General features: G+C 43.9%; 1 protein-coding gene across 4 annotated transcripts in view; it reads right to left on the bottom strand.

Annotated features, from left to right (window-relative positions):
* Positions 1–24,867, bottom strand: part of meis2a (Meis homeobox 2a) — a 120,834-nt gene that overhangs the window by 29,848 nt on the left and 66,119 nt on the right. For all 4 annotated transcript variants that reach the window (XM_080203155.1, XM_080203157.1, XM_080203156.1 and 1 more), the window contains one exon: positions 10,913–10,989. In XM_080203155.1, coding sequence (XP_080059281.1) covers positions 10,913–10,989 — 77 coding nt within the window. The remainder of the gene's footprint in view (positions 1–10,912; positions 10,990–24,867) is intronic.

The raw sequence follows: 24,867 nt of genomic DNA, 5'->3' as shown, positions 1-24,867 counted from the left end.
CCACTGTGCCACCACAAATCTAACATTTCAATCAGAGCATCCTTCAATCTTCTATACTCAGGGGAATGCAAGGCAAGTTCATGTAACCTATCCTCATTTTGAGGATGTTTAAGCCTATCTTAAAAAAATGAGTTCCACTGAAAATAATTCACAACCATCCAATGTAAATTTGACCTAAAGTCAAAGTCCTTTTTTTTTTGCAAAGGCCTGTTCAAGATCTCACAACACCAGGTTAAAGTCCAACAGGTTTATTTGGCAGCACAAGCTTTTGGAGCACTGCTCCTTCAGCAGGCACTCACCTGATGAAGGACCAGTGCTCCAAAAGCTCGTGCTACCAAATAAACCTGTTGGACTTTAACCTGGTGTTGTGAAACTACAGACTGTGCCCACCCCAGTCTGACGCCGGCAACTCCACAGCCCATTCAAGATCTGAGAGAGGATCAGGGTTGAATGCGAGATTCCACATGGCATACTCTGCGGGAAGTGCCAGCTGAGACTGCAGTTATACTGCCTAAGCGATGTCAGCGTGTCCCCTAGAGGAGAGTGCACATCGCTGAGTAGGTGTATTTGGATGACATACCAGCTGAAACCTCTGCTGAAGCAAACTTTGTCGTCTGAACTACAAATCTCTGTGGATTGAAGATGGAGGGGGGGTGGCGGTGAGGTGTCGCTGTAGTGACACCCATACTCTGTATTTAAAAAGGAAAAGCTGGCAGCTCGTGAGGGCAGGACTATTTATTCAGTCAATAAAGCATTTCCCAAACTCATGTGCCATATTCCACAAAGACTTCTGATAATGCAAGTGTCATTAAATGAAAGAATATTTTATTTTACAAAATGTAGCAGCTAACGCAGCAAGCCAAACAGATGCTCTTTCACCCCGTTTGAACAGCGTAAAAGCACAGCCTGCTACGCCGCTCCCCGTATCTGGTTTACCAAGTTTTATTTTGACATTATTCCTACAGCTGTTAGCTCCAAAATATCAGCCTGACTGCCTTCCCCCACCCCCCCCAAATTGTCCCTTTTTATAGCCTTCGATGGCCTTTTCATCTGAGTGATGCACTCCTTGGTCACAAATCTCACTGCTATTCCACTATGTGACATCTTCACTCGTTTGCTGCTACTCATTAACAAACAATACTGCTGTGAAATTGGTTTAATGACAAAGTAATAAAATTGCTATTCAACTCACAGATTGCCCGAGGCTTTTTGAGCTCCTACAAGGCTTACACTGTGTGCCAAGATGCATTAAGCTGCTTATTTGTGTACACTGCATCCTTCACTCTGTTTTACTCTATTTTTCTCTGTCTATATTCAATACTGCTTCCTCGCTGCCACCCACCTTAAAATTAAAGTTGATTTATGCATGAAAGCTATGTGCCACATTGACTCAATGTGCTCTATCATACAACTGCCGCCACTAGATATTAATAAGAAAAAAAACTTGCTACCTCAAAGAGGAGACAGAAAATCTAGCTTTAATATACAATTCCCTGCACAGATGTAATAATATTGCGACATTAGCCCATAATTTTGACCTGCCTTTAAGCAACTGAATAATTTTCCTAGGTTCACTATTTTTTTAATATCATGATATAGTACTCACAAGTATTAAAGGGCCGCTGCATTGAGGTATTACAGGTTTGCAAGTCGTCACAGATCATTGGTATTGCCACACTGACAAAGGGAAACAGTGTGGTCTACATACAAGCAGAAATGTGCCCTGTGGTGTACAGTGAAGAAATTCGAACAATTGTTTTTTTTCCAGAGCAAGTTCAGATCCAACCAGTGAGGTTGTTGCCCGATAGATACTGTCATGCAATCCTTGTGGTTTGGGATAATGGAGGAGCATGATGTAAGCTGCCCCCAGCATCAGATCAACCTCCCCTCTTTCCACCAGACCATTCTGCTGCTTGAAGTATCAGTTTGCCTTTTCTTGCCTGGGCTATTTGAACATTTTATTAATACAAGCTGCACACACATACCTACAAAGCTGCTTGCTTGCCACCTGTTTTTCATAATGGGTGCCCATTTCTAAAAGTACTTGGTTACCATTTCTGCAGGCCACAAACTCCCCCTGATTTACTGTTCTTGGACACCAGTGAAATAACAAAACAGCTATGTAACAGGTGGGTAATTCCTGCTAATTATAAGCAGTCAACGTTTTTATTGCTGTGACGTACACAGCACTGTAAATACTTTAGGGGTTTTTATCGATGTGGTTTCACAAAATAAGTTTTTTTTTTGCTTTTCTTATAAAGTGGTGCCTTGCATTCGTAACAGCGCTGCCCATGGACAGAAAGGATAGCTTTTCACCTGCTTTGCCACGGAACGCAACGTGCCAGCAGGCACTGAGGAAGAGGGGAATTGATCAGGGTGAATGGGAGGGGAAGGATTGAGCAGGGTGGGCTGGCCACACAGTTGAAGGGAAAGGTCTTTGAGAAGACGCTTTAAGAAAGAGTTGTCGTTTCTGGTGAGTGGGGTTCGTTCTTACTCTTGTATCTGAGTCAGGGTTCAGCCCCTACACCAGAGATCTGCACCCATAACCCAGACTGACACACCCAGAGTAGTTCTGAGAGAGTGCTTCACTGTCACACAATCCTGACAGTGCAGGAGGCCATTAGGCCCATCGAGTCTACACTGAATCTCTCACAGAGCATCTCACCAGGCCCTATCTCCATAACCCCACATCTTTACCCCGCGAATCCCCCTGACCTACCCAACCCACTGAGAGAGAATTTAGCACGGCCAATCCATCTAACCTGCATGTCCTTCAGACTATGGGAGGAAATCAGAGCACCCGGAGGATACCCACGCAGACATGGGGAGAATGTGCAGATTCCACACAGACAGTGACCCAAGGCCGGAATTGAATCTGGATCTCTGGCGCCGTGAGGCAGCAGCGCCAACCACTGTGCCACCTTGCCACTGTCAGAGGTGCCACTGTTTGAATGGGATGTCCAATCACGGCCCCGTCTGCCCTTCAGGTGAATATAAAAGGTCTGATGGAATTATTAAATGGGGTTCTGTCTGGTGTCCAAGCCAATGTTCATCACTCGACCGGCATAATGATAAAACTGCTGTGCTAATCATTGTCAAATTGCTGTTTGCGGGAATGTGCAGATTGCCTGCCATGTTTGCCAAATTACAAGGATGCTAAAAATACTTAACTGGTCGTAAATTACTTTGTGACATCCCTCGTTTGTGGAAGATGCTATATAAACGCAAGTTTTTACTGGGCAAATAGATGACGGGGGAGGGGGAGAATTAGAGGAATTGTGATTAAAGTTGTGAATTAGAGTCTTTTCCAACAGCGGAGCTATGTACGGTCGTGGAGGTGGAGAGAGGAATGTTTGCGAGAAAGGGAGTTCAGTAACCATTTGAACAGCGGCCTGGGTTCCACACCTCTGGAACTGCCCGAGGCAGCCTCCTGAAAAAGCGAAGGCTGAGCTTACAGTCACAGGCAACACCCAAAGACTGTTTTGTTGATGTTGCGCTCGGCTGGGGGAGAAAAACGTTTGCCTCGTGAAAGTCTTAACTTTGGGTGAACACTTGAAACAACAGCCATGGTTTGGATGAAGGAGGGTGAGAGAGCAAGCAAATTAGCAAATGGAAAAAATAAACAATAAAAATGAAACCAATGGAAAAGATCTGAAAATTCCTTACGGATTGTCAGGCCTTTGACAGGTCAGAGGTTCCTATCCCCTATTGGAGATTTGGGCTGGAGATCTCCTTTCCCGCCTGCCATGGGAATCATAATGGGACGGACAGAAAGTTTGACGGATCGTTTAAAGGTCTGTTGAGCTTGGGTGGGAATTTCTAGTCACGGAACATACTCAACTGGAAAATCCCCCCCCCGCACCAGCTTGGGGACATCATCCTCTCAAGGTCCCCATGTGAACATTCAAAAATGACGGGGGGAGATCTCCTGTTAAAACTGACCAAGATTTATCCATCAGTCCATGTCACTGAGATATTTTATCCGGCCATTTATTTCATCGCTGCACTGCCCACTACTGAATGCCACAAACTCCTGCGTCATAAAGCGTCAGGAGTAACTCAATGGTTGGAGTTCTCTGGCTGTTCACGATGGTGGAATCTTCGGGTCCTCCGCCCTACACCCCCCCTCTCCAGCCAGCAGGTTTGCAGAATCAGTGGGAAATCCTGATAGCGGTGGAACCAGAAGCTTCCACGCACAGCGAACTGCCTCCTACCTCGAGAAACGCACGGCGGACAGGCCAGAGAATCTCCCCCATTAACTACAGAATGCGAGGGGATGTTTGGAGGTTTTGAGATGCAAGCTCCCTTTCTTCCTCTGTGGAAGTGTACACTGGACTATGCATCAATATCAAAGATGCTAAACAAATGTTTCAAATGTGGAGGGAGGGTTCTGGTAATTTTGAACTCTCTTAGTTCTCTATTTTCTGTTTGACAGGTTTTGCTGCTTCTGCATTGGCTGCACAGTCGAACAATTGACATCTAGTGTCCCTAGAGGGCCAAGCATGCTGGGATTTCCTGTGTCATTCCTGCATCACACCTGAGCAATGCCTCTTGGTTGTTCGCTGTGGTTTCTCATTGGAAAATGGTGCTGGACTTAAGCAGACTGAGGGAAGGCAGAACAAAAAGTGAATGATCTATCTCAACTCAGCCAATCATGGGCCAGATGACCAATTAGTTGCTGCCTGGTGGAAGGTAGCCAATTAGTGTTCTCAAAGGTCAAAGGGAGCTTCATGCCCTATCGGGCATCTTGGGTGGATGTCATGGGTTGAGACGGGGTTAGGCCGTGAACCTCAGACTGGCTCATGACCATCAATTTAAAGACACCCTTCCCTCTCAGTCTCTATTTATGTCTTAGGACAGGCTCAAGACGTGAAGTCACATGCAGTGAGGTCAGAAGACATTCAGACACTTCCCATTTCACCACCAGACTCTGCTGCCATGGTCCAATTGGAAGGCCTTTTCCTCCCAGCCTCGTGCCACCTCCTCGTGCCAGCTGTACAACACTTCCAAACATCTTCCCATCCAATGCCCATAAAATGGAGTGGGCAGCGAGAAACAGAATTCAACCAGCTCCTTAACAAGCTCAAGCTCATCGTATCCCAATTCATGTGGCAATAATAAATCAAATCAACTCAAATATCAAATCAATCGCTTGTTACTTGGTTATTTCAAAATGGCCAGTGGGATTTTGGTTCTCGCACCTACTCTCCTTAATTTCGGGTTTCTGACTTGCTGCCAACAACCTACACAGAGAGGGGGTGGGGGGGCGGGGTCATTGGCAGACCATCCAAATTGCAGCCATCAAATCCAGTCCATTCAGAGGTCCAGTGTCAACACCATGGCCAGGATGCTGTTCTCACATCACCCCTCCATAGCTTGTGAGGCAGGGAGAACATGAAATTGCATGGAGGGGATTTCCTCTGGGTTCTCCCTGCATGCCCCAATCTCAGAGTGATTTTAAGCTGGGGCGGTCAGAGGGGGAGTTTGCCCTTGCCCAAGTTAAAGTCTTAGGCAAGATGCTCTTTCAGAATCAGTACAGACTCAATGGGCCGAATGGCCTCCTCCTGCTCTGTAGGGATTCTACGGATTCCATCAGAGCCCTTTTCTGACTGGGGTACACTTCCCTTAAGGCCTGATAACCTCCGGACCTCCCTTCCCTTATCTCCCCCAGCCCCATCAAGACACCCCTGGTGTCATCTACCCTCCACACCTTGGAGTCCTGCCTCTTTCTTGTCCTCCAGTTCCTGAGACTTAATGCCAGGCAGCAGTGTTGCAGTGCTTCTTCTGGCCACTGCAGCGCTGTTCCTGGAAGCAGTGGTGGGGCTGGCAGCTCTCCAAGGTGGGACTGCCTCCTGAGTGAGGAGCAGAAGTCCCATCTGATGCCAATAATCGCATGGCATCAGGGCTGCTGGAGTTGGTAGGGACAGTAAGAAGTCTGACAACACCAGGTTTTAGTCCAACCGATTTATTTGATAATAGACTCCATAGAATCCCTACTGTGTAGAAGGAGTCCATTTGGCCCATCAAGTCTGCACCAACACTGATGTGTTCCAGAGGCCAAGTCCACATCATCCTGAAAATTCAGATCTATCTATTTCCCCAACTAAAGGGAGCCCTTTGAGTGGATTGGGAAGTGGGGATGTTGAGTGCAAGCACGGTGTGAATGTAAGGACATAAGCAGAGTAATATTGATGGTTAATACGTAATTCAGACTGTGCTATTCAAAAATAACCTGTATATAGCACTGTGTGTGTGTGTGTGTGTGTGTGTGTGTGTGTGTGTGTACACGTGTGTGGATATGTGTATGCGTGTGTACATGTGTGTGGGTATGTGAGCATGTGTGTACTCATGTGAGTGTGAATGTGTGTGTGTATGTGTGGGTGTGTGTGCATGCATACACGCATGTGTGCATCTGTATGCATGTGCATGCATTCACGTATGTGTATGTGTGCACGCACCCAACACCTGAGTTCTATGGATGGAAGGCTAAAGTCTTGGAGCAAACTTTAACATGGATGACAATGGATCAAAATACAGAGTACATGATGGGGTTTGAGCTATTGGCTGTCAACATATAGCAAAGATTTTGGTACCAACAATGTTTGACAAGGGTTGCAGAGGAATGTACTAACATACTAATCATCTGGCCTGCCTAAGATGAGGTGTTTCAGTTTCTGAATAATGACACTTTAATTACATCAATTCAGGTAGAAATTGTAACAGTAATTGGCAGCTATTTCTGGACCTTTTTTTTCTGTAATTTACTGCGAAGATGCCAATTTTCAAAGTAATGATTACCGCAATATTAGAAGTGGTATTTGTAATAGTTTTTCAGTAAAATGACTGGGTTAACCTGAGGACTCAGCATAACGACCTAACAACAACGCAATCCCCTAATTAGCTGTCAATTAGCATTATTAAAATGAGGCAGATCATTTCATCTGCACAATGTTTCAATTTCACTGAGTGACTTTAGGTCAACTAAGTCACTACTGTAGAGTTAAGACAGTTATTATAACCTTTCGTGGCATATCCTCTCTCTCTCTCTCCACACACACACATACATGTCTATATATTTTATATATATGGGCTTCCTACTTGGTTAGTTCTTCAGTTACTGCGAAGATATCAGTAAAGGGAATCCAAGTGCTATGTGCATCATCACAAGTTGGAGATGTAGCAGATTGTAGTCTAAACACACTGGGGTATAAGTCACTGAACTCGAGAGTTCCCCTCATAGCAAATTGATAGAATAATTTTATTACGCTCTGAACAATGACTACAGGGAATGTGGAAGATCTGCACAGCCCTCTACATATAATCCATTTGACTAAATGTAACACTTCCATTAGATGGATGTATAATGAAAGCAGTACTAGATGCCAGCAAGGACTATAACATTTCAGTTTTCAGATCTTGTCAAAAGGGCATACAATAAATCATACATATAGCTTATTAAATGTCATAGGCAGGTGATCCAACAGGGGAGCACAAGGAGGGTGCTTATATTGCAAGATGACTTCTCCGTCATGTGATATGTATTCTTCAGAGCGATAAGGTCAGAAATTCTTTCCATGGATTTTAATAAGCTACTTATTACCGTCTTTCAATGCTAATTATTTGATATATCCTTTTGGTAACAATCTATTAATATTGAAGTGGTAGCCATATTTTAGCAATGATTGGGTAATAACAATCATTGTTCATTTTTATATAATTGATAATGTAATTCTAGTGAAAAAATGGGAAGAATCTGTTGTCCTGGCAGAATAAAAAAGATCTAGGGAAAAAAATGGTGATTAATTCCTACCTCCTATTGCAATATGTTGTGGGGATAAAATGGGACTTTTTACAATTATGATGATGTGAAGTGCTTTCTAATAACCAGGCCCTTAATATATTAAATCTCAAAAGAAAACTGTGATTAATTACCATATTAAATCTTAAAATTAAGGTTTATTATAAATATCTATGCTCCTTCACTGTCACCTTGTGTAGAGTTTGAAAAAGAGCGAATATTAGGTAACTCAGAGGCATATATTGCTGACAGGTAAATATATAAAATAAACCATTGTCAGGCACATTAGCAGGAAGGAACAATTTCATTGTACCACATTCAGCCATGCTGCACAACGCAATTTACAGCATTAACATTTCAGTTAACATTAACAAAGATGCATTAAGTGACCAGCTAATAAAAAAAAATTTGACGGTACAGTTAGCAGTTGAGACCATATACTAAACACAGATAAACCGAATCTGTACAGGCATGCAAAATTTGGTATCTGTCATCATTCATCATATATAAGGATAAGATAAATTTGACACCATATTGCTATTACACACGGATTCTCGCCAAAAGCCACTGCAATATTTTCCCATGAGTCATAATTGAATCTAAAGATGTTTTCACAACAATCAGATAAACTCAAAAAGAAACAGTAATTTGACTCTGTCTAGCAAAACCTCAGTATTCAGGTATCACGTGATTTAAGATCCCATCCAGTACAAAAATTCCCCAAAGTGAGCACACCCTGCAGACTTAAGTAAATCTTTCTTTCTAAATTGCGAACTGAAACACAAGGTAAATAAGGTAAAACTGCATCTCATTATATGTAAAGTGCAATTTTTTTTTTACCTCTGTATGTTTTTGCACAGAATCCTCCACAACACTGCTCACTTCATTTTGCCCAGCACAGTCTAAACATTGCTCGCTATCCTTTAATTGCCTCTAACAACTGAACATTAGGTAAATTCCAAGGAATCCCGGAGCTAGTAGTTTCAGCTGAGCGAGAATGATGCGCTGCTTGCTAATATCAAAAACAGAGTATCCTTGTGGCTTCTCCAAGCCTTGATTGTACTGCAGAAACAAAGGAATGATTCAGCATCTCTCTTCATGTGACTGCAGGAAACTAGAAGTGACTGCTACAGTCCACTGTCACTGGCCATTAATTTGCCGATATCAAAAAAGGAAGCTGTTCAAATTGATTACAGCTCTCCTGCAAAACACCCTTCAGCTTGGTAAACATGAATTTAATCCATGTGTATTTTTAGCTGCCTTCCTCATGTTTTGAAAGTGAGTGTGTGATCCCTGTACCTCGGTGGTGCCCATTCAGAAGACATTCAAGTACATGGAGTGACCCGCCCAATGTTTATACTGTGGACCCTTGCATCACCTTTGACCTTCAGCTTGCCAACCTATTCCAAATCGCTGGATGTCCCAAGTCTTTTTTTCTTTCCGTTCAAAAAGAATCACAATGTCAGCTGGTAAACATGGAACCTTTAATGTTTGAGGAGCTGAGCTCTGAACGTTGCCAGTTCTTTAGGATATGCTGAATTATTAATTTGGTACAAAATGTATCATACCTAACATAACATAAACCAGCAAAATTAGAAGCCTTAATGGAGCCAACAGCCTCAACTGCTCCTGAACTCGGTCCATTTATGAAACCTTTTCAAACATAATCGTTGCATTTTATGATTTTTTTTAAAAAAAGGTGAAACAATACAGTATTTTTTTTTATCTTTGGTGGCGCAGTTTATTTCTGCATAAGTCACCCTGTCAGGAGCTAAGCAACTCAATTTTCTGCTCTGTAGCTAGGCACATTGCTTTCTACATAGCACTAGCATGAAAAAGCCGTGGCTAAGCTGTGGTTACTGGTGTAATTGAAATGCTATCCACACTATAGGGTGCATTAAAGTCAGATAACAGCAGTTCCTGTGGCCAATTTAAGTAGCTTGACTTCCCTAGGAAAAAAAAATTGCCTGACAGATAAGGCAGACAAACTGGCTAATTCTCCAGGCATGTCTCTCATTGTGATCCTAGAAAAATGAGAAAAAAAATGAATCACAGAACCACAAAATCAATTGACCCTCAGGTTGCTCATCAGGCACAGGGTCCGATAAACCTAAAAGCTTCGTTAACGTCTGTCTGCCTGTATCCCACAGATAGAGCACTTTGTAAATGAACCTGCTTTGATAAATATATTAAGGAAAGCTGCGAATAAAAGGAAAGTCTTCTCATTTGTAAATACAACCTCTGCTACATGGAATTATAATGATAAAATGGGGTTCCATGTAATTAAGTTTGTATAAGACCTGAAATCCGTGCAAATACCTTCCCTGAATTTTGAAAGGGAACTGTCAGTTCAATTAATCTGAACATCACCCAAGAATGTTCTGAACAAAATTAAGCTGCTGATAAAGCGCGGGCCAGTATTTTGATAAGTAATTCCTGTATCATTTCTTTGGTACTGTGATCATTTTATTTAATCCAACCTCCACATTCCCCTTGCTACCCCCACCCCCTCCATCATTCAAAGTTATGCGCTAAGCCATCTACAAAGGAACAACTAGGCTGACTGCAGCGCTGGTAATCCATCACATTACACGTGTAAAATAGGAAAAGTATATATTTTTTAAATCAAAAAGGAATATCAATATCCTTTTCCAAGTGCCACTGCATTTTAAACTGAGACTTTGAACACGTGTCCAGCATAGAGCTGAACTTTATTTATTATTGTCACAAGTAGGCTGACATTAACACTGCAATGAAGTTACTGAGAAAATCCCCACACTCCGGTGCCTGTTCGGGTACACCGAGGGCGAGTTTAGCACGGCCAATGCACCTAACCGGCACGTCTTTCAGAGTTGTGGGAGAAAACCGGAGCACCCAGAGGAAACCCGTGCAGACACGGGGAGAACGTGCAGACTCCGCACGATCACCCAAGCCAGGAATCAAACCCGGGTCCCTGGCACCGTGAGGCAGCAGGGCTAACCGTTGTGCCACCGTGCTGCCCCTTTTTGTGCACGTGCGGAATAGGCTTTATCTCCAAAAAAGAAAAAGATGGGGTTAGTCACAAATTGAAGAGTGGCACCAAGATAGCAAAAGGCAGCTGATTCTCTCACTCACCAGTTGTTCACTTGTAGGATTGTGAGTCCCGTGTCCTGGGCTAGCTGTTTCTTCTGCTCTTCTGACGGGTACGGATGCTGCGCGGGAAAGAAAAAACATAAAATATCAAGTCAAGACATTGTTGCGAGCCACAAAACAAGGGTTGACAGTGATTAAATTCGGACTAACTGGAGAAGACGGCAGCTTCATTTAAAAACAAAATCTGCGCAGAGAGGGGAAAGAAAAGTAATGCTGACCTAATATGGATTTTTTTTTGGAAAAACGAAATAAGTTATTTTGATTGCTGGGTGTTGGCACTTTTTTGGAATGATCTGCAGTCCTTTGAAAGGCCTGTAATTACAATAGGCTTTCCTCATCTTACCCTGTCCATATTAATAATGACCCCTTGCTACTACTAAACCATTAATAGTTTTCAGCAGAGGCAGAAGAAATGAATAGGGATGAATCTAAATTCACAGTTGGTAATTTACATTGTATAAGGCTGCCTTATCCACTTGGACTACCCCTGGTCATCAATCGTTGGCTGTCAGGCGCTGCACTATGCCACTGTGATAAATACGCTTCCTAACACCAGAATTCATCCAAACAATGTAATTGTCCTTTATTTTCTCCTCAGTAATGAAGATAATTAATGGTTTAGACAAACAAAAAGGATGTTTCATCAGGATGAGCAGTGGGTGAAATCAAAAGACCTAAACCATCATTTTCAATGGCTGAAATGTATGTTGTGGAATAATTTCTCCGTAATATCTCAAGTGGCTCAGCACTGTCGCCCCAAACATATTATTTACCATACATCACCAAGAGACGTGTTTACTTTCCCTGCGCTGTCTGTCAATATTAGCTGCGCCTGCGCCGAAGCCGGTATTTCAATAAATATGACAATATAGATGTCATTGTAAAACCAAAACTAACTATTCGTGGGGAGGGTGAGGGGGACACACACCTTCAGGTGGTGAAGTTACGCTATGTATGTAGTCGTTCGAAATCTCTAACTCGTTCATTTTCTGGCACAGCCATCCTGTAGCAATTGAGCTTTCCCAGTGGAATACATGCTAGAATATAGCAACAATGATGATGGATCACTTCATCACTGTGGAACCAGACTGTGGTGAATTAAGGACACAGGTCATAGGTTTGGCTGTCCTGAAACCACTCGGCACTGATGAAGCTCTCAGAGGTGTGAAATGGTAGCTACACAGTATGTACATTTTAACTAGATACTCATTTTCATCTTCCCCCGTTGCAAACGTAACGCTCTGCCTCTTTGTACTGTGGTCAATAATAACCGCCAATGATTTAGCAGTGAATATGTTCCACTGTACGGGCTTAATTATTTTAACTCTCAACTGGCTCCGTCAATTTATTCTGCGCCCGTGTGTGTTACTATTTCCTGACAACAGCCAAAGCAGGCAGGAATGCTGCCTGACTCACTTGGCCTCACAGACTTGTGCTACTAAACATGGGAGAGTGAGTGCAAAGCATTCAGATTGCTGCAAATGCCTTCACTTGCTTTGCTGCCTCAATGGTGCTTACAGGCTACAGAATAACAATGGCGGAGGCTCCAGTGAAAGGCCTCCCTGATTGAGTCTGAAGAAATAAAACAGTTATCATTTCGTACACTTCAAAGGCCAGGCTCAAAACTCAGTAGCTATGGTCGTGCTAAAGTGAGCAGGGCTCCCCCATAGAATACAGTGCTGCCCCCTCAACAATAGCTGGCTTCTCTCCTGTTCTGCCTTGGCTTCCAGCCAGACGCTTGTTTGCTGCACCATTAATTTATGTTCACTGAATTGGTGCAAGGTTCTAGAGAACATTCTTATCAAGTTGAGCCACAATTGGAGAGGTCTGAGGCCTCACTCTGAAATCTATGATTACGGGTGTGCCAGGTTAAGGTGTGCGTTTGTCATTCCCAAGTGTGTTCATCATGTATATTACGGGGGGATTCAAGTGTCCAGTTATTGTCCTAGTCTATAGTTTTAACGCAAGCGAAATTTTCACTGAATCTAGGTGACATTATCTAAATTACTTTGTATTACCCCGTCATAAACTGGTAGAAAAGCACAGTGCACTCAATCAGTAAGTCCTCAGAATAAACATCAACATTAATTTAATGGCTCGTGCACACATTGTAAACTAGAGAATTTCAACAGAGGCAAATCAGATAGATCAAACAAACTGTAGCTCACGCAGGGAAGGTTCGTCCCTGACACGGGTCTCCTCATTTCCCAAAACAGCTGAAACTTTTTACCCTGAGAATTTGAAAAGTGTACACAATAAATGTTGGGGTTTTCTGATTTTGGAGGTTAACGGAACGCAGGGCATGTTCAGTTGCAATTTTACAGATGGTGCTTGAAGTGTACTTTATTGTAGGTGACAACATGTTTTATTTTAAGCAATACATTCAAACATAGCAGGAGATGAAGTTACCATCGATATAAATTGATTGCAACCACATACCTTATTCTGCCCCAATTATTCTGCGTGTCTGATGTTGACGTTGTGTAATCTACTGCGCTACACCAACACCAAATGTGCGGCAGAAGTCAGCCAATTCTGCAGAAACTGCCAACTCAGCATCAAGCAGCAAATTTACCAGGGCAACCGCAGGACAAATGGTGGGTGTAACCGCAACTGTCCATTACAATCACAGTTAAAACGCTGTACCATCTTGTGCACTCGGTATGCGGCTCCCCACCTCAAAAAAAACCCCCTGCGTTACAACTGTCTCTCGCCAGTAAGAAAAAAAAATAGTTGCAGCGGTGAGTATTACCCGCAGGAGCAAAGGAAAGTTTAAACCACCTACTGCTCGTCACTTTAAACAAAACTGATAAAAAAAACACTCAACAGAAAGCGCCAGCATCATAGATCCCAAGCACTGATGACTCGAGATGACAGTTCCATCCTGTACCCTAAATTACTGGATCAGTGTAGCCAGAATTTATGAGAGTCAGACAGTGGACCTCACATAGCTCACATATTAGACCATTAGGCATCTAACTACCTCTGAACAATTTCAATGCATTATCTCTCTTTCTCCCTGGGGCACAAACTTCACTCTTCCATACTTTTAATATATTTTGTCTGCACAAAGCAGATCGAGTTATTACATGCCAGCGGAACACAGCAAACACTAGTTCCTGGCTGTGAATAGAGGGGATGTGATTTCAGCATGCCTCCTGCACAGACAGTAAAACAGGATAAACACTGACACAGCAAACTTTATCTGGAGAAGGCCATTTTACTCCAGTGCGGGGTTCGATTTGTCATCACTCTGACCGTAGATCAAACCTTTTCCTCGAAAGAGGCCTCATTATTTTTATTTACAAGTCATGCACACAAGGAATCCACTTATCTTAATTTCATAGAAAAACCTGCAGCAACCACAAACAGAGGAGTGGTTTTCACATGGATTATCTCAAGTCAGTGGTTACAAGGCCTTTCATCAGAAACCTCTGCTTACAGCACATCGAATGAAGAGCAAAACGGAACAATGGATCGTCAATATAAAAGATCAAATCAATATGCATCATTATGACGACATCTTGGGTGAGGAATGTCAGACTCTGAACAACCAAATAACTCCCCAATAAAGCTGCTCTTGACTTCCTCTCAATTTATTGGAAAACAAAATGTTCCTTCTAAAAACATCTACTGGCCACAAATGTAATTCTCCAGCCACACCAGTTTTCCAATTCAGGTGACTTTAGGATTATGGCCCAAATTCTCTGGCCGTTCACGCCAGCGGGATTCTCTGATTCCCTCCAGTAGCGCACCCGGTCCACGTAGGGTGGCTTCAATAGGGAATCCCACAGCCATCGACGGGACTGGAGAATCCTGCCACTAGCGAACAGCACGCCAAATCCCCCAGCTGAGAAACACATGGCTAGGAGATCGGAAAATCCCACCCAATATCCCAACATCTGACCGCAACTCGCAAAGTTTAGATTCGTGGGCCGGATTCCGACTGGGGTTCTCCAATCCCGCTACAGTGAATGGAGATTTGGCTGAGCGCCAAGTTGTCTGTTCCTGCTGGCAGTGGGAAGGGTGGCAGGGCGTGAGAGATTGGAGAATTCCGGCCTATTTTTTAAGGCGGGTATTGGCCTGGCTATAATCATGGAGCAGAATTTTCAAAACAAAATGGCAAAGTGTCAGGTTCTGACTGCAAACTGATGTGTTTTTTTCTCAGAATCACAGGCAGATCTCCTGACATGTAGTCAAAAGAAAAACAACAGCAGGCGCCAGAGTGAGGGGGGGGGGGGGTGGTGTTTTGCGCCATGAGGGATGAGGCTTAAACACACCGACAAGGACAGTTCCACGAGAGATCGGGGTCCCCTTTTAAAGTAAAGAGATGGACCCCATTTCCCTCTCCCTCACAGACACTGGAACACCACCCCCACCACCCATCACCCACCCTGACTGGCATCAATCCCACCTCTCCAGCTCCATCGTCACCCCAGCCCCCCCCAACATAATGGGAATCCCCCTCACGGATTTCCTCAGAGGCCACGCCGCCCCCCCCCACCTGGGCCCATTCCTTGGCAGTGCCAACCTGCCCACTAGAGGCTACACCGGCCCCCAGCCCCCATGGTCATCTCGACTGTCGGAGATCAGTCGTGATTCCCGCCGGTGTGATATGATGTCACGGGAAACAATGGCATCAAACTGTTTAAGAATATTAAAATCCACTAAAACTGATGGAAATCAGGGCTCAGACCTCTTGCTAGGGTTGGCGGCCATAACAGAATCTGCATGCGGGGGGGCCTTGAAAATACCACCCCCCCCCCCCCGCCCTTCTGGGTCTTTCCCCAACAAGTCTAGCCCTCTGACATGACAGCACACCAGCACTTGACAAAGAGTCCATCCTTCTGACTGAAGAAATATATGAAATGGTGGCCAGTGGAACCAGGAGAGGGGAGGTGAAACCCAAGGATGGCAACAAGATTTTAAATCTTTGATTTACTCTGGATTTCCGTCAAAGGTGCTACGTCAATGCAAGTTGTTGTTGGTTATGGCAATAACAATGTAACATTCGAGCATAAACTTTGGAATGGAATACCTGGGCGGAATTTATTTGATGTGATTTAGAGAGACTGTAACTCAGGCAAGCTGGGATAGCGAAAGGACAGCATGAGGGGCCCTCCTTCATCCCAGTGAGACATGAGATCGAAATCGGGCTTGTTCACGAACCATGACCCCATGGATAAGATTAAATTAATTTAATGTATGCCGAATATTTCATAATGAGTTGTTGAAAATGCTTCTATAAATGCTACAGAAACGTGTCCTTACAATGGATCATCCAAACTTGAAATGTTACAGACCAGCTGAGATTTTCCAGCATTTTCTGTTGTGCACAGAGAAGGCTTAATCTTTTATATTTTAATCGAGCTATCATCAATTCAAATGCTAAAAACAAAATTATTGACACTTCGGACACAAAGGGAGCGCCCGGCTCTCATACTCAATGTTGTGAGTGATCGGAAAGCACATCATTTCAGCTCCCCTTTCTTTGCGTGTGTTATCACTTCAGCCATACTGACAGGAAAAAAGGACGGAAATCGGCGAAATGTGCAACCCTGTGCACGGGCAACGGTCAACAAAATGTCTTGTGGGGCTGCACTCAGAACCCTGATAGGCTGCATGTGGCCCCCAGGCTGCAGTTTACCCACTGCTCATCGAATTATAATATGAAATAAGTGCGCCAATATTTACATGGCTTAAATAATAGTAACACAACCCACTTTGCTATTTTTACACAAATACTTGCAAGGCAATCAACAAGGATCAATTTGTTGAATATTTGCAATAAAATTGAAGCAAGTTGAAGGGTTCAACCTAATCTGAGTTAGAAAAATATTAAATTTAGCCAAATGTGGACAATTCCAATTTGGAAATAATGTTGTCCCTTTGAAATAAAAGAAATCTAGCATGGATTTGCAAATCAACTACTTATTTATTGGCAGTATGATTTGTAACCCATAGGTCTAAACCCTGGAATGTAAAAATCCTGCAATCTCAGATGTGGCAAGAAAGTACAAATGAAGTTTACACCATTGCTGGGAATAACACTGACTTAATACGTTTATTAATTGGCTAGGAGCCAAAAGGAAGGAGGGTATGGGTAGGTGTGAAAGGTGGAAACAAGGTGATAGAATTGGGATAAGGGATAGAAAGAGAGGGAGAAAAAGTGAAAGAGATCAGTTCAGAGACGTTGTGACACAGGCACAGGTGACAGAAGACCAGGTGCCTCTGTATATAGAACCCAGGTGAGGGTGGGGAATATGTGTGGCCATCAGACTTTTGAATGGACCCACCTTGCATTAATTTGATCTTTCTCTACACCCCAGCTACAACTATAACACCACATTCTGCACTCTGTTTCCTTCTCTATAAAAAGTATGCTTTGTCTGTACAGCATGCAAGCAACAATACTTTTCACTGTATGCTAATACATGTGACAATAATCAATCAAATCAAATCTGATATAACGAAGGAACCAGAATTTGTAAACCTTGGAGTCACTGGTAAGTGTGAGCAGGAGCCAGGACAGTATAAAGCTCACTGTCAATTTAAGGATACAAGAGGTAAATTATTACTGTTTTAAGTTGGGGATGGCACGGTGGCACTTCTGCCTCAGAGCCCCAAGGACCTGGGTTTGATACCAGCCTTGGGTGACCATCTGTGTGGAGTTTGTTCATTCTCTCCCGGGTCTGTGTGGGTTTCCTCCAGGTGCTCCGGTTTCCTCCCACGGTCTGAAGATGTGCAGCTTAGGTGGATTGAACATGATAAACTGACCCTCAATGTCCAAAGATACGTCGGTTAAGAGTATTAATTAGAGTAAATGTGTGGGGTTACGGGGATAGGGCGGAGGGTTGGGGCTTGGGTGGGATACTCTTTTGGGGAGCCAGTGCAGACTCGATGGGCTGGATGGCCTCTTTCTGCACTGCACAATCTAAGCTCACTGGATCTGCTCACTGGATAGTATCATCCTTGATACTTCTCTCTGGTAATGAACCCAGTGCTCGTCAACATGAATGAAATAATCAGAAAGCAGCCTCAGAACAATGACCAATAACAATTCCAGTCACTGTGGGCGGAATCCTCCCACGCCCCCGCACACCCCCCCACCCTCACTGCTCCATGACAGATTCTCCACATCATCGGCAAGAACACATGCCGATATGAAACACGTTTGTACAAGGGAGAGTCGGGGACACATCCGAACAATGTCTGCAGCTGCCTCTGGAGTTCAGGATGGAGACCACCTGTGGCGCTGGACCCTGAAACAGGGGAGTGAATCTGCAGGTGGGCTTTCTCGATTCAGTCCTGGCCTTCCAGCCTCAGAACGTTCCTGGCGATCCACCTTCTTTCTCAGGAGGTCAATCTTCTGGTTTTGGAATGCTTCCGGAGATCTATCTTCATTTTCAGAAGATCCACTTTCTTTCTTCAATAGCAGGCCAGTGATGTTGGATGTCTTTACAACATGGGCATCTGGAACTGACGGCAGACTATGTGCCAACACTGAGTACGGCGTGCAATGCCCGGGTGCATAATTAGTGAGGTTGTGGGGGGCAGAAAATTTGGCGGCCTCCACAGTGTCATAGAGGTTTACAGCATAGAAACAGGCCCTTCAGCCCAACTTGTCCATGCTGCCCCCCTAAGCTAGACCCAATTATCCACATTTAGCCCATATTGCTCTTTCCCCATCTTACTCATGTAACTGTTTAAACGCTTTACAGCGGGAAACACGCCACGTTCCCACCCCCACCACTTAGGTCAGAATTCTCCGACCTTGCCCACGGCTGGAATTCTCCGGACCCGCCGCCACAAGTGGAGATTTGGATGAGCGCCAAATTCTCCGTTCTCGCTGGCAGAGATTTCCCCCCTTAATCTCAAAATGGGAGAATTCCAGCCTTAATGTGTAAGGTGTAGTTCCAAACTCCGATCACAGAAACCCTACAGTACAGAAAGAGGCCATTCAGCCCATCGAGTCTGCACCGACCACAACCCCACCCAGGCCCTACTCCCATATCCCTACATATTTACCGACTAATCCCTCTAACTTACACATCTCAGGACACTAAGGGCAATTTTTCTTTTAGCATGGCCAATCTGCCTAACCTGCACATCTTTGGACTGTGGGAGGAAACCAAAGCAAACCCACGCAGACATGAGGAGAATGTGCAAACTCCACGCAGACAGTGAACCAAGCCAGGTCCCTGGAGCTGTGAAGCAGCAGTGCTAACCACTGTGCCACCGCGCCACCCCCTAATCATCACAATAAAAATCTGGGATTGCAATCCAGGCATGATGTCATCGTTGGTGTCCCATAATTAGCTGTGTGTGAAGGAATGAGGGAAGAGAACGCCATTCCTACTGGTGTATACTATACAAATCTGAAACCAGTCAGTCTAACGGAAGGGAAGTACTTGTTCTTGCGGTTGGTAGGGAGCTGATTGCTGTTGTGTCAATGGAAGGTGAGGAGGGTTACATGGTATTGTGGAATGTAAGTCTGTAGTCTCGTGCTGCGGAGATCTGATCCTTCAGAGACTCTTGAGGGGGATACACATGCAGCACAGTCCTTGAACCTGGAAGGTTAGACCAAGACTTAAATTTCAGAAGATTAAATTGTGGATTCCAAGATGTTAGAATCCTAGATTGAACCAAACACTATTCATTGTGGGAGCAAAAACTCCTTCTTAGCTTTCTGTAGCTATGAAGCAGAAGATCTGTATCGCACATCTTCATCTATTGCTATTATCAGCTGCAAAGCGGAAAGTCAACACCAATACCGGACACAATACTTAACACCCTCCTCCCTACTGTGAATTGACTCTGAGAAATGCAATGATCAACTCTTGGGAAAGGGATTTACTTTGGATGAGCCATACTACCAGAGGTCTCTGTGGATCTATAATTGTAAATGGGGATTATGGTGTAGCTAAAACAAATGTAATGTTGCACAAAGCTCATTTCTGTATCGCACAATTTAATATTTAAAAACAAAGGCTCGCACACAAAAGCTAGTCACAGTTAAAAAAATAAAGCATTTTAGGCATCTTTGGGCATACGTGCATGGCACATATTTGAGCTCTTACCAATTACCTTACCACCGAACTATCAGCATTTGCTTGTTTTCTTTCATTAACTGTTTTCCCAGTCTAGTCGAACAGGAAGTCTAAAGTGATCTTGACTCCTCCCTGGAGACACTCATCAGCTAGTTCAGCTTACAGCAATGAAAAAAAAATGGTGACACGCCAGAGCTCTGACCCTTTGGTTTCTATCAAATTATCCTTTATTACAAAGGATAATAAAAAGAGCAACTGTCCCGCCATCCCCTTGCTAATGCTGCTGGTCACTTATGTTGCTTTGTTATTAGCATGACAATACTGATGTTCAACCATTGTGGTCATTGCCAACTCCCAGTAACGCTGAGTAAATTGTTGAGCACACCAGCAGGTCATTAGCCTTTGAGCTGGATATATAATAGGTCTGAAACAGATTTGATAAACCTCAAGTTCTTTCCTGTTGACAAGTATCTCAATTCTTTTCAACAACTTTGGGAATCATACAGGAAGAAAGGAACAAAACCGGCACCAGAGGTAACCCACGTCGCACAGACAGCATATGCCGAACTGCGGTTGACTAAAAGTAGAAGCCAGCTGTCGGTTTTTACTTGACATCGGAATAATTAATGAAGTAATCAAGCAATCAAACTGTAGACTATAACCAGCAGACACTGGCTTCGCTAATGCCTTCAAACCAAGCACCAGTTGTAACGGCCCCTCATGATAATAACTCTTTTCTGACATAATACAGTAGGTGTGCATAAAGGAAACTCGATTGTCTGAAAGTGTTATTCCTGTTTTTTTTTTATTGTCTGCCTGCTGAGTTGAACAGCATTTACTGCCCGTATAACCGTGAGCAGTTACCGTAATCTACAGCATTCTGAGGTTACTAGACAGGATTTGTTGCGTTTTGATTTCTACCCATCTTGGCCTGAGCTACAGTCAGACCTGACTGTGTTTAATTGTCATGTCTAGTTCTCCCAGAAAATACGTTTTTGCTCCCTAATCAACATAAAGGTGCTTGTTATTCAAATCTCCACATCCATCAAAAAATAGAGTGAATTGAAAACTAACAGCAATAGGTACTGGCATCATTCATCTAAAGATTTTAAATTTGTATGCAAAATCTAACTCCAAAGGCATACTTTCATGTCATTAAGAATGATTCCCAAGCATGTATTGTCAAAATCCAATGCTAACCTGATATACAAGTCCTTTGGAAGTGATGATGCTATGCAAAGAATACTCTGCAATGGAGTGCTGTTAATTGTTGTGGTCAGTAAGAGTTTTTACATGCACCAAGGTGAAAGCTGAGCTAAAGGGAATGCTACCTATTGTAGAATATCTTCAGGTTGTCTTGGAGCAAGGCAGCTATCACACTGCAACACTGCAATGTCGAGTAGGAAATCCACATTTAACTCTCAGTGATATCTGATGCGGGGCAGCACGGTGGCACATTGGTTAGCACTGCTGCCTCACAGCGCCAGGCACCCGGTTTGATTCCTGGTTTGGGTCACTGTCCGTGCAGAGTTTGCACGTTCTCCCCGTGCCTGCGTGGGTTTCCACCGCGTGCTCCAGTTTCCTCTCACAGCCCAAAGATGTGCGCGTTAGGTGGGATTGGCCATGATAAATTCTTCCTCAGTGCACCTGAACAGGCACCGGAGTGTGGCTATTAGAGGATTTTCACAGTAACTTCATTGCAGTGTTAATGTAAGCCAACTTGTGACTGAGAAACAAACTTAAATTTTACTTTTAATTGAACTTGGGGCTTCCCTAAGGGGCAGGCTTGCAAATCTTGGCCAGTGGTTCACAAAAGGAATGCAAGGCTGCTTGGGCAGGGAATCCATTCCCGCTTTCCACCCTGTCTCTCCTTGCGAATCAACCAGTGCACCACTTCATCCTCCTGACCGTGTGTGTTTGCGTGTGTGGGTGGGGGATAGAAACATAGAAGATAAGAGCAGAAGGAGGCCATTGAGCCCTTCGAGCCTGCTCTGCCATTCACCACGACCATGGCTGATCATCCAACTCAACAGCCTAATCCTGCGTTCTCCCCATAACCTCTGATCCCGATTGCCACAAATGCTATATCCAGCCGCCTCCTGAATATATTCAATATTTTGGCATCAACTACTTCCTGTGGTGATGAATTCTATGGGTGAGTGGTGGGCAGTCCAGCAGCAAAGAGATTTCTGTGCATGTTTGAAAAGTAAGTTGAAAAATTGTGTTCTGTGCAGACACAGAAGACGCTACATGCTTGGCACAATCACACAATCTTCCAGAGCGAGGCAGCGCAGATTTCAGGTGATGGAATTTTCGTCGGGAAGATCTTCCCAGTTCCCTGTAACATTGGAGAAGGTTGGTTGATGCAAGTTGTTGAATCTGGGCAGGAGGAAAAGAAGCCCTGGGGTCCGATAAAACCCACAGCTGTCTTTTCTTTAAAAAACTTTTCTCTTTGTCGTGTTCTTTTGTGTGACCCTGATCACACACCGTTGTAATAGGATCTCGCTGAGATTCTCCCCTGGAATGTTCAACCCTCACCTGAAAGGCAACTCCGCTCAGTACCTCCGTCGGTGCGGCGAAGCTAAGCTAAGGGCAGGCACACAAATACTCAGTTAGCACCCAGCAGCCCAAAGCACTCGGCGTGTCACTCGATTGCTGCGCCGCTGACATAGCAAGTGGACCGGGAGCTAAAAGTATAATTTACAATCGCTTAATGGGTTTACCTGCATGCAAGAGATAGCTGTGATTACCAACCCCCCCCTCCCCTCCCACCACCACCGCCGCCCCCCAGTCCCCCTCCCCATCCACCCACCCCTCGCAAAACAAACTGAACAGGGTACACACCAGGAGGCTGGAGGATGGCGAATTGCTCAACCCTACCTCACCTCTGTCTTCATGTAAATCAGTGCCTGTCACTGCATGCATGATTCACTGCTCAGAGTGTACTGTTCTGTGACGAATGAGTCCTGCTTAATTTGGCAGTGATTATGCAGGTTACTAGCCTCCTAAACCCCTTTGAACTTGTAATTGCTGCTTTTTTAAATAATGAACATTAAGGGGGGGGATTCAGAAAAGTGTGGATAATTACAGGCTTTTTTTTCTCTCCCTCATCGCTAGCAAAGGGTTGCTGGGGTGGCTGTGAACAGTGTCATAACAGCCTGTGCAAGCTTGCTTTTGACATCAGGAAATCTCAAGAGCCTTAAGAAAGGAGGAGTTGGCATCATGAATATTCATAAACAGTCACCTCTCTCGTTGCCCTGCTTCCTATTTTATTGGCAAAGTAGAAGCGGCTCGCAAACCGGGACATACAAAGAAGCAGTTCAGCGACTCACGCCACATTCCAGCCTGGATATCAAAACTGATGTTACCCTTAAAAACAGAACCCTCGGAACAAATTCAAAGTCGGAGGTGCATCCTGCGAAGTAACCGGAAAGACATTGTCAGAACCCAGCGCATCCGAATCAAAAATACTGTCAATGCAATAGTGCAGAGTTTCATCTGGAAGTCAAAATGGTAAAGATTTATTGCAGCCCTGGCAAACCCAAACTTTAAGAGTCCTGATGTCTGTTTTTGATTTTAGTAGTTTTCCTCCTTGCCAGAACCGCAACTCCCCCACCTCCCGCCTCTCCATGACCCTTCCAGTTCTTTGTCTGTTTGCACTTTTGCTCTGGATTTTCTTTACCCTGGTGTGAGATGAATATCAAAGGCCCGGGCTGTTTGTAGGCCTCCAGCACATAACAACATCTCAATGGTACATTTTTAGAACCTGCGTCACAACATGGCAGCCTATGATTAATGGCAAATACATTGAAAGCAGCAACTCGTCAACAACGCCCTCCAGCAGCGCTCGCAAGAAGAAAAGTACGCAATCCTGCTTTGCAAAGGTTGGCGCTGCCACAGAAGCTGGATTGTGTGGAATAAAACACCCCGTCAAACCATTCCTCATCCAAGTACTTTTCACAATCTCCCTGGTATTACATCCCTTTTATCTGTGCATTATATTGCAAATAAGCAATTTTGATAGGACGCACGTGACTGAGAAATGAGTATAGATTTAGCAGTCTGGATTGTCAATGCAGATAAATGGGAGGGCCTTCATGGGAAGGTGGCTATTTGTGGGAGCTCACGTTTTTGAATCCATTGAGTTTTGATCTTGCAATGTTGGAATATTAAGGGGCAGGTGCGAACTGGGAGATGCTGAGGGTTTGCAAAAATATAAAGCACTCGGTGAAAATCTAATCCTGGGAAAATACGTGGTACGGAATCGCACTTGGGCTGAAGTTTACAAAGCCTTTCTCGACATATTTTTTCAGAACATTTTTAGCCGGGATTAGAATGGGACCTCTCCGGGAACTGTGATTAATTCAGATAGATGGTTACAAATATTAAGCATGTGAAAAACTGAGATTAAAATAATCTGCGCCCTACACTTCCAAACACTTGTCTGCTTGTTTGAGAGACACAGAGTACTAAACGCGGAAAGTGCAGATTACTCTTTTCATTTCTCAAGCACTCTAAAGCGAGCCTTAGTTTCAAACATCTCCCTGAAGAAAAACCGATTGCTTGCACCGTTCCAGTCACCTTTTGTGTTTTCCAGATAAAGTCATCAATAAGCATTGTGTTTGACTTCTACGAGTTCAAAAATATTTATGCCCTTTGAAGTGTAGCTAAGCTGGATTTGGGATTTACCTACAGTAGCATTTTAGAAAGAAGGTGATCTGTAAGGCATGAAAACATCTTAACATCTTACTATTAGATGAGAAAGAAGTATTCAAGACATGCTAATATTGCCGGTGGTATTATAATTCAAGCTTCTGCCAATCTTTGCTACTAGTCACTGTCTAAATGAATCACATACTGTACTCTGTGCATTTAAAATCAAGCAAG

This window comes from Carcharhinus amblyrhynchos, chromosome 14 (genome assembly GCF_965287045.1).
Source record: "Carcharhinus amblyrhynchos chromosome 14, sCarAmb.v2.hapA, whole genome shotgun sequence".
NCBI lineage: Eukaryota > Metazoa > Chordata > Chondrichthyes > Carcharhiniformes > Carcharhinidae > Carcharhinus > Carcharhinus amblyrhynchos.
Note: the sequence above shows the minus strand (reverse complement) of the source record. Positions and strands in the feature narration are given on the sequence as shown.